Genomic DNA, 11,202 nt, shown 5'->3' with positions numbered 1-11,202 from the left:
GAGGACGTTTTCGAATACATTCCAAGGTTCTATTGAATTTCTCAAATGGAGTTAGATGTCTATAATAAATTAATTTCTTCAAAAACTCGATTATTAGAATAGATAAGTGATTATAAGATTAGAATAAAGTGACTACTGTGCCACAATACGTGAACAAAGAAATATTCAAAATGTTTGAAGAATAACGTAACAGGCCGAATGGCATGTTCCTAATCATCATCATAACTTTGAAAAAACCTTTACAGGCATATATGTTTACTGTAACAATTTCTCCCAGATTCACATATTTTTTTTTAACATATTTTACTCAGCAGTTGAAAAAGACCCGTGTTTGTTGATTCAATTCGTGATAAATTAATCTTGAAAAAATCATGATTCCAGTTAGTATATTGCATGCATGCATATTGTTTTATTATATTTTCTTCTATTTATTCATTCGCTGTGGCTGTGGAAAATAGAATTTTGAAGATTTGAACTGATTTTTGCGATAAATCTCAGCTTGTACAAATTTTGTAATAACTAAATGCGATATATTCCGAGTAAAGTTCGAAAATATGCGGAAAATTTGCCAATTTTTTGCGTCTAAATGTTGGGTTGAAACCATATCATGGGCTATACCTCAAATATTAGTGCTTCTTTTTATATGATTATTTGTATTGGAAATTAGATACATGAACATCACTGATGAGACACTTTCGATATTTCCATTTGGAAATTTGACCGCCATAATAAATGTGCAATGCTTTGGTCGGCAATATGGAAAACGTCTCAGTTTCATATGTAACACTTCAAGGTTATCATAATAACAGTGACAAAATATTTTCTATTATAATAGCGAGGTTTCTCCGTTTTAAATGTATGAAAGCGATGAGAAAAGTGGAACATTCCATAGCATAGCATATGCAAAAAAATTATATTTCAATAAACACTGAAGAAGTTTAATATAGAGTACAGTATCCATTGTTTATCTTTATTGGTGCAACTTATCATCTATTGCATTTGCTCATATTTTATACTTAATTTCAAAGATTACTGTGAGAAAATTATATTCACCTACAAATAATTATTATTCCTTACCCAACTTTGAATGATGTTTGGCTGAGTTTTTAAAGAAATTATGCTGCTTAGGTATTTTTAACAACTAACTGTCCATAAGATATCATCATTCCAGACATGGACAATGGAAGATATCTTTCTGAGATATCTTGAGATCATTACGTAAAATATATTTAGAACGTTTACAATCAATCGCTGAGTTCCTCAATTTTCTTTTTTTTAATCCTTACAATATGAGGACTTTTAGATCAGGAAACGAAGTAGCTTTTTCTAGTTTCAATTATTATAGAAGATTAGAATATAGTAATGATAAAACTGCAGTCTAATTGTTACAGATTTAGATATTATCTCGGTGCACAATTTTGGCATTTTCTGTGCCAATTTCGACAAATGATCGTCATCTACTTGGTTCCATTCGTTTTTCAGGATATTATAAAGATGTAAAATGGACGTAGGAAACTACTTTCGGACTTTCAATGTGTCCCACAACATCTCAATCGGGTGATCGCCAAATCATTATCCTCAGTACATTCTACCTTTCCAATACTTTGCAGAGCTTCAAGGAATGTTTGTGATCGTGTGATTTATAGCCTTCGTATTTCAAAATCCTTTTAATTTCCACCAGTTCTTCATTCGTCTTTCCTTTCCAAATCATCACCGAACCACCGCCGAGTTTTACAGTCGGTATTAAACATGGATCTAACACCCGTTCCTTTGACTTGCGCACAAATACTATTCTCATAGACACAAAAACTTCAAACTTTGACTCATCCCTCCATAAAACTCTCTCCCATTCTTCACGCGTCCAATTTTCATCTTCTTCACTCAAAGGCAGATTTCTTGATTAACTGATCTGAGCCGCTATCTCTGGGTCTGCTAAACGTCGATCATGCTTATTAATCGATACATTTATCATTGTGATTTTCCGGACTTAAACGTTTTCTGTCGCCAAAGTTCCTGGGGAATGCATAATTTTTAAGGTTGTTTGTCCACAGAACGTCGAGGTACTTTTAATTCGGCGGCAATGGTATAGTTTGCGAGAAAGGAAATAATCGTACACGATGTATTAACCACAGCACGATCTTGCGTTCCATGGGCTTACTAGGTCTAAACTAGAATCATAAACACCAAAGAAATAATTCACAGCTGAAGAATAATGGACAAATCAACTTAATATATAAATATAAGCATGTGTTCGTAGAAAGCAAAGTATTATTTTCGATTTGTTAGACAGTGTTTCGACCTTCGCTTGACAATATGAAAAAGAAATTTGTTTAAAGTGTATTATTTTGAAATTCAATATCGATATCTCATCGTATAAATTAGAAAAGCGTTTCATGAGAATTCACTGAAAACTGTATAATATCAAATTAATTCCAATCATAATGACGTTTGGTATAAGATATTGTCGACAAAATAGAAACCGCATTTGCTAATGTGCCTAAAAACACGACGGCCGTTACAAATATAACTCCATGGTGAAATTTAATTTGTCCGGGCAAGACTACGACTCGAAATTGTTGTGGGACTGTTACTGCTCGTTCCAACAAATGAATTATCAGAATTGAGAGAGAGAGTATACGATGCTGAGGGCACAAAATTGCTCAGAATCTACATTGGTTCAAACAAAAAATTACAAGTTTATCAAGGGCTGTGATTAAGGTCGTCGTTATTTACTATGCGGAGCGAAATAATACAGGGTAGAAAGAAAATCGCATCAATGTAAGGTTATTAGCGACAGATCAGAAGGTAACTGTATTAAATACATTGATTATTTTTTTAAATATTATCACTAATAGTAGATATAAATATAATATTAATTAATAGTAACCAAATGTGTTAGGTATTTCACAGATTTTTCTTTCGATCCGGAAATTCTATGAGGACATATTTCACTATTATAGTTACATTCTATAAAAAAACATATTGGGTTTTCTTCACGTTTTAGCAGGTAATTATAGGTAAATTTTGTAGCTGGAAACAAGAAATAATCAGTTGGTGTTATTGGTCTGTTATTGGAAAAAGGGACCCACTTTTCATAGAAAGGTTTGATTTCACATAGTTTAGAATCACTTTCGGTTCACTGAGATTGTCATAGTAAAATTACTTTTTATTCCAATTGCACTCAAGATCCGAACGTATTTATCTCGAAATTGACACTTTGTCTCGTCCTTTGACAATGTGTGAGTTATTTTTAATGTTATGATGTAGTATTATCATGTTCTTTTCTTGGATTATGAGATATCGTTTTAGTAATTTTTGGTATATTCTATAGCTAGTCTCATTGATTTAGAATCACGGTAACAAAATTCTTGTAGGAATTAAACGCTTACACAAAAGAAGATGAGGTATTAACAACAAATAACGAGGTTTTGATAAGAGCTATTAGGCCATTCGCTATTAGAATCAGTTAGGAAGAATCTGAAACTAATTTTTGAAAAAATGAACCTCGAAAATAACGGATTTGAACAATTTTGAATGGACCATTCAAATAAAAGGTTATCTGGAAAAAACTATAAACTTTATCTAAATGTTAATCACTTAAACAAAAACATCTTCTAGGGCAAACGTTGACACTGATTTTACTTGTCAATGGAAATATAAATTTTTATTCATTATTTTCTTATTATGTATAGTGTTAATTTTTATGTTTATAACCAATAAATCATTTATTTATTATTATTATTGAATGACGAGATGTTTTGCGTTATCGTGAATCCATAAGTTATTATAATTCATGTATCGGTTTCTATTAAGTGTATTAAAATATTGGATACAAGTTTTTTCTTTAATTTGAGTTAATTAGAAGTATAAATATTCGGTAACTATTTAATAACCTCAATACCGTATATATATTTTCAGTTATTAAGATTGTTTCGAATTTCTTTTTGATCCCGTGATAGTTTCACAAAATATTTACATGAATATAACAATTTTTTTCTCACTATTATAAACCTGTAGAGCGTAAACATATAACCACATCCAAAAAATAATATTTGATCTATTGCTGTACCTTTTTTTAATAAATATTAGATACAGCGGACTATCGAACCCATGTTTTCCTGCCTGATATATCATAATCGCATGACTACACTACGTGCCCATCATCATCCAAAGCAGAAATAATTTGACGTGGGTTAATCTAATATTGATCATTAATCTTGGTATATTCAAAAGCTTTGCGTTAACATGAACCATCAAAATCAATCTTACTATAGGTTATAAATTATTTGTACTATTTAATTCCGATCATAATACAAGTAGTTGACTTCGAGCTGGCACACAACAAATGAAATAAACGATAGTACTGAAAAAAAAATATTAAAAAAGTGTGTAGCCACCTCTTCTATCTATACATAATGCTGGCTGGCAAAACAATGGACAGCCGCATCAATTAAACCAAATCTCTTCAAGGGAAATTACCTAGGATGAACAATGAATTCCATATAGTTACTGAAAACTCAAAGTCCCATTTTTCCGACAGCATAACATAATATCGAAATATTGACTGTAGTGAAAAATGTTGCGGTCCATTATTATATACTCTTTCCACACATTCTTCATTTGCAAAATTCGTGACAGAGAGGGTAATAGCAGGCGGCTCCTTTGTAGATTTAGAGCATAATAATTATTTCGAAAAATTTAAAGGGTTGCTGCATTGGAATTTTACGCAGACTTTAACAGTATATGAAAGAGAAAGTCAGGGAAGCCACTTTCATTTTAATATGCTCTCTCAATTCTGGGAGATATAGGGAGAATGAAAAATTATTAAAAATGTGTTTGAAGTGATATTTTCTTTGGGTTAGATAGGGGAATAAGTGACGCAACACTGTAACTAGATTGAAACAGCTGGATAACTCCAGGACTTTTTTATTTCTGTAGAGCAGTTGAGTGCCTTCTTGAGGTTAGTTTTGAAATCAAACAAACGGTATACGGTAAAGTATTCTGCACAATCAGTGAGGATGTGCTTGACAAACAGAGGAACATGAAAACTTTGGCAGATAGAACGACTATCTGACGACATTAAATAGGAGTGAGTAAGTTACGTGTAGATGATGCGGAGTCTTCTTATTGTCATAGCTTCTCTCCTGTAAAAGTTTAGGGGCAGGTAAGAAGTAGATGGGTGGGTGCAATGCTGTGATACTCATGCTCCATACATCGCGGCATGATTTTTGGACGCTTTTGACGTATGTCTACAGATCTGAACTAGGATTTCAGAAGGATTCATGGAGGCTTTTTGGAATGGAATCTGCAGAATCGGTTCCAGTAATTCCAGTGTGTGATGGAATTGACTATTTGGTTGAAGGAGAGTCAGTATATATAGCGATATGTTTGTGTGGAATAGAGATAAATTTGAAAGCATGAAGGATGCTGTATAGTTCACCAGTGTAAATACTACAAGCAGAAGAAACTTATGAGCTCGTTGCTTGTAGTGATTGCGCAGCCGTCAGCGGATTCAGTATAGAGAATTAGGTCGAAGAATTTTTTCTGCAGAATTTCTAGAATTTCATCCTCCACAAGAACACTTGTGGAGTCATGCTTATTGTGAACCGTGAATGAGATGTTGACGATGGGAATATTTTTGGTCTAGGCAAAGGAAGGGGAGAGGTCAAAGAAAGGCTGCTATATTTGTGTAGGGATGCGGATAGAGGTGGCTCATTAGCTTCAACATTGATACTAGCAGCTGGACTTGAATAGAAGGCACCAAGGCCGAGGCGGAGAGCACTGTATAAAGTTCAATAAGTCAGTCTTAGACTTCAGAACGTACATATAGATAAAGCAACTCTAGTTAAACTTGGAACGAATGAAAAATGTGTGAAATCTCAGTAGTAAAATTTCATCGGAACCCCTTTGTACGTGGCTGAGGGTTTCAATTATGTTCAGCCTCTTCAGACAGATGCCACTCATAAAACGAATATGGTCATTCCACTTAAGTCGAGAATCAAATGTCATACCGAGGATTTCGCACTGATTTATAGTAGATGAAGAAGTGTTATCAAGAAACATTTGAGGTGAGAAACTATATGTCTTCTATGTCTTCTAGAGAATTCTATCAGCATGGATATGTTTCGGGAAAATTATATTCCCAGGTAGGTGAATCTCTCTTGTAGTAGTTTTATTGCATTTTACGGCAGTTGACATGTAAAGGTGATGTATTTATCATGGATGGTTTGAAAAATTGGAAACCATGTTGGCTTAAGAGGATATGTATATGTAAATAAAATATGTTTTGATTATAAAGTGAGTTTTATGGAATGTTTACTGATGAATATAGTGCTAGTTTATCATTTTTCTTATCAAATCCAGAATGCTGCGATTTTTATTCGTGTTACTATTCTATATTATATCTACGGTTATCAAATATTGCTGTGCATTTTTTTCCAACGTATGAATAAACGTTAGCCCGTTTTTCTTCGAACGTTACTTACGTTATGGTCTCTCTTTGTTGTTATACTCCATCTTCAATGAAACTCAACTTTCCATCCACTTGCCACTTTCGTTGAGAGTGCTATTCAAATTTAACTTTCGTTGGGATGGCAATCGCGATGGGATTCATCTCGAATGACAAATGTACCCGGACGGCATCGGCTCAACACACATTCGTTATTTCTGCTTTCTATTCTCTTACGAATTTCCACTGGTTTTGTTTCATGTTGAAGAATTATTATTTTATGTAGATATGTTACTATGAAACTGACTGTTAAGAATAAAATAATTAAAGCTTGATTTATTCTACTATTATACTTACAAAAATTTTTCACTCCATTTTTTTCAAATTATATTTACTTCATTACTGATAGAATTTGTGAATAAGGATGAGGTTAAAACAAAAATATAGTTAATCAAAGAGTCAATACATGAGAAACAACTCTGATAAATAAACCAACAAAAATTGTTTGTGTACAAATATTTTCTATAATTCAAAATAAGAAGCGTAAAACTTTAAAACCTATGTGTGTTGTAGATCAAACTCTAAGATTATGGTCACTTTCTTTTTGTAATTGAATTGTATTGAATAGTTTTGCTAATTCCATTACACCTTTCTTGTTTATATCACCGTAAGCTAGTTGCTCCAGTGTCTCAACCCATTTTATTATGTTCGGATATTTGTTTTTCTCGATTGGTACGAGTAAATTGGAATCTGAGAGTGAGGTCCAAGCACTGAAGTCGGCTATTGTGAGTTCATGTCCTGCTATGAATTTTGAATTCGTTAAAAATGTTTCAACGAATTCATAACCTTGTATTTGACGCGTAGCGGCTTCCTCTGGGATTTTTTTTATTCCTCTATGCAACAGGAGGTCCTTAAATAAATAACAAAGAATACCTTTAAGAATTTGTCAACAATATGGGAGATGTTGAAAATGCGAGAGTTTAAGAAGTATGATTTGTAATTGGGAAGGTTCAAGAAGATAAGAAAATCTTCGAAGTAAAAAAATTTGTCTGGAAAATAAAACTAGAAGAATGAAAGGAGGGTTGACTGGAGCATATTTGACACTAGGATAAATGTCAAACGCTCACCTTCTATCGATGAATAGAAAGTGTACCTTTTTCAACTTCATGTGGCTACCACGTCATGTACCCTCGCATTTAAAAATACTTTTCCCGAATAACTTCATCCATAAAACAATAATCCTTCGACCCCGGGAATTTCAAGGTTACCTTCTTCTATAACCTTCCTAATAACCCAACAGTTTGGTATAAGCTCAGTTCTCTCCGATATGCCTGGTACACGTGTTATAAAAAATCAATATATTTACTTTCACGATCTTAGGCGGGACGTTTTGAATCGAAGAGAAGTTCACTCAGTCTCGGGACAGTGAAGGAAGCAGATTTCGAACGATTACTTCTGAAAACAGCTACGTTGATGCTAGAGATTCAGCACGCGCGACTTACGTTAATTCTACACTTGAATAATTTTATGTATATTGTTTTGTTGATGTATATATGTATATTCAGTTTTAGTAGTAATAGAACTTTATATTTTTTGTACCACGTTTTTACCATCCTCGATCCTAAAACTAGCGTCCATATCTATTTTTTTTTTGGAAAAATTCACAGCTTTCCAGACGATAGTTACATTTCCATTGAAAGAAAAGACGAGACATTTTCCCAATTAATACAGAGAATAATAATAAGATCTTTCAACTGCTGAGTTGTGGATTAGTGCACTGTATCATTCGGCCAATGAGGAATTATTAGTGTTCTAAAGAAAGTGAAGAAGAATCAGACAGTGATTTAGTTGTAGCACAAGCTACAATATTCTCAAACAAAAAACAGTGGTTTGTGCAGCCACACTAGAAATTAATTATTGAATTAATTGTCTTTTGTATTCGATGGAGCTATTGTCCAATTTCTAAATTCGTTGATTGTAGAAATCATGTCAAAGCTTCTTTTAGATATATATACAAGAGAAAGCAAATGATGAGTTTCATGGAAATTTACAAAATATAAAGACTGATTATGCGTTTTCTATTGTGGCAATCACGTTTATTATTATTTGACTCCTAAAGGTGTTTTGCATTACGGATTAAGAGAGAAACTGCTAGAGGATCAATTTCAATTGGAATCATGGATATAATTGATAGCTACTGAACTTAGTTATAATGATAAATTCCTAGACTTTGGTGATTTGAAAATTCATTAAAATATACTTACAGCTATGTAGACGTGTATAGAGAAAATTTTACCATTTTCAAAATGTAGCATTTGATTAATTATTGCTTGTTTTTTAATGTCTTTAGGATATATGGGATTATTATTGCCATATGTTTCAGCCAAATATATCATAATTGCATGACTGTCCCATAAAGTGAAACCATTGTCTATTAAAGCTGGAACGGTATGACATGGATTTATCTGAGAATAAAAAGTTACTCATGACCAAAATATCTCATTTTAAATATAAGGCAATGAAATATTCCTTTTGTTATAATACAATATCGCAATGGATTTGTGGAAAAAATTGTTTATTTTATTGATTTGCGTTAGACAAGTCTTTTTTGAAGTTAGTTGTATCAATGTCTCTATTATATTGAGAATAATTTTTTATATTTTTTTTTATAATTTTGTTGGACATATAGTTTGCATTTTTCAAAACGAAAATATTTTACCCAGAAGCGTTTACCGTGCTATAACCGAATGTAAAAAAACATCATGTCTAAACCTTCCAAAAAGTGAAAAACCAAGAATTTTTACTCGACAAAGAGCAGAAAAACTGGCAAGAAAAGTGAAAGAAGAGTCAAGGTTTCCGTGAAAACATGTGAGCGTGAATATCAACTTCAAAGAATACAGTGAAATGATCAAAATACTTCGAATACTTAGTGTCCAGATCTTTGTCTTTCCATTGTTTGGACCACTTCAGGTGCTTTGCATTCATTGCAGTTGTTTATTTGAGCTTCCTGGCGGAACGTAAAGCGTTAAAATCCAATTTTTCCAATTTTTTTCGAACAGTGCACCCAGAAGCATTTACGCTAGTATCCTAGAACTATTATTCTATCTTCTTTGTAGTAGCAAATATATTTTCTACAAACATTTCTCTGAGAACGGAGTAAAAACTGGATCTTCTATTTCTGTTCGGGTTGAATTCTTGTTTGTGCGTCGTATACTAGTTTCAGGAACATCCAATCTTTGTCATATTTTTTCTTCTTCTTAAACGTATTGTAGGCCTTAGGCCAGTAGTATCCAACTTTTCATCCTTGAGATGTTGATGTCCATGAATCCATCCATCTTTTTGGACGTCTTCCTAAAGGTCGTCGTGTCCCTGGTTTCCGTCTCGTACGATCTTTGCTAATCTTTCTCCTTCCATACTGTCCACGTGTTCGTTCCAAGCTCTTCTACGTTTACGTCTCCATCTGACTATGGACCTCGCATTTGTGTGCGTACCTGACGTGATTTCAATACTGGTGTGCACTTGTCAAGTTCATGTGTCACTTTGTCAACACAGTGTTGAAAATAATACAATAGGTAGTCTACAACAAATCTTCTAAATTTAAATCAATAATACTATAGTTTAAATATACTATTACGATATAAAAAATCTTAAGAAACATAAAATTATCGAAAAAATACAGTGCGTCTAAGAATTTGAAGAAGTGTCAAAAACTATTGGGACATACGTTATATTTATGTTATACAAATGATAAAAATATTGATGATCATATTTCCATCTCTAATTTAGTTGCCGAATTGTCTATTATGAATTCTATCTAAAATTTCGAAATACTGACTATCAACATAAATCTATTTAACAACCAGGTTTTTTTCGTATATAATTGAGAAAATTTAAAAATAATTGTGCTTCTGTGAGGCCTATTAAAAATATTAAATAATAATTGAAATGATAGAAATACTATTTTTTATTTCGATATGAATAATCTCTAGTCGTGGGTCATCAATTTCAATAACAAAAAGTTAATTTTTGATAGAATGTTACCTTCAAATATTCTTTCGTCAGATGTTCTTTTTTGACGACATCTATAGGAATGTATTCTAGTGAAATATTAAGTGCCTTAGCAGTTAGTAGAACTGCTCTCACACATGGACTTCTGATATCTCCATACAGTTTAGGAGCCATTTGAACTATGAATATTATAAGCACAAACGAAGTGCTACATTTAGATAATCGTAAATATTTACTTATTTTCAAACCAACCAAGTTTTGATATATTATTTTATCAATGGAAACAAGACAGAGTTCATCTAAGTAGATAACCTGGTGTTAACCTTATTCTAATGTGTATTCGAAGAAGTAAGAATATGTTTTCAGATGTATGATTGCATGCTTGAAACTTTAACCAATATTGGAAAGGAATCAAAATAGAAATTTCCACCTGAGATAATTTATACATTACTGCTTTGAAGAAACATCGTCTCTATTATAATGTGCCTTCCTAAATGCCAACAGCAAATACATAAGAGAGGGAAGCGCAATATTGAGGGAAAAACATTAGCAAACTTACAGCTTTCAATAAAGATTATGATCACTTATTGTAAAATATTTAGAGGAAATATTGGCTAATAAAGCGCGAGAGGATATATACGTTATGGAGAGCTATTCATCATATTTTACTTCGTTTTCTTTTTCTCATTTTAGTATAGGAGCATGTGTTTGTTTTATATTTTATAGGAAACAATCTGTTAATTGTA

General features: G+C 32.5%; 1 protein-coding gene across 1 annotated transcript; it reads right to left on the bottom strand.

Annotated features, from left to right (window-relative positions):
- Window positions 1-6,949: 6,949 nt before the first annotated feature.
- LOC130892319 (glutathione S-transferase 1-1-like) lies at window positions 6,950-10,685 on the bottom strand. Its single transcript, XM_057797692.1, has 3 exons — window positions 10,490-10,685; window positions 8,713-8,913; window positions 6,950-7,358 (listed from the first exon to the last, which is right to left on the bottom strand). The coding sequence occupies exons 1-3, from the start codon at window positions 10,628-10,630 to the stop codon at window positions 7,023-7,025; spliced, it is 678 nt and encodes a 225-aa protein (XP_057653675.1). The 5' UTR covers window positions 10,631-10,685; the 3' UTR covers window positions 6,950-7,022.
- Window positions 10,686-11,202: the final 517 nt, after the last annotated feature.

This window comes from Diorhabda carinulata, chromosome 4, assembly GCF_026250575.1.
Source record: "Diorhabda carinulata isolate Delta chromosome 4, icDioCari1.1, whole genome shotgun sequence".
NCBI lineage: Eukaryota > Metazoa > Arthropoda > Insecta > Coleoptera > Chrysomelidae > Diorhabda > Diorhabda carinulata.
This window is presented reverse-complemented; position numbering and strand designations above follow the sequence as displayed.

Coding starts and splice junctions, on each gene's coding strand:
- LOC130892319 (XM_057797692.1), bottom strand. CDS start 10,630: ATGGCTCCTAAACTGTATGGAGATATCAGAAGTCCATGTGTGAGAGCA. Junction 8,914..10,489: donor TGACGAAAGAATATTTGAAG/GTAACATTCTAT, acceptor TTTTATTCTCAG/ATAAATCCATGTCATACCGT. Junction 7,359..8,712: donor CTATACACGTCTACATAGCT/GTAAGTATATTT, acceptor TATTTATTTAAG/GACCTCCTGTTGCATAGAGG.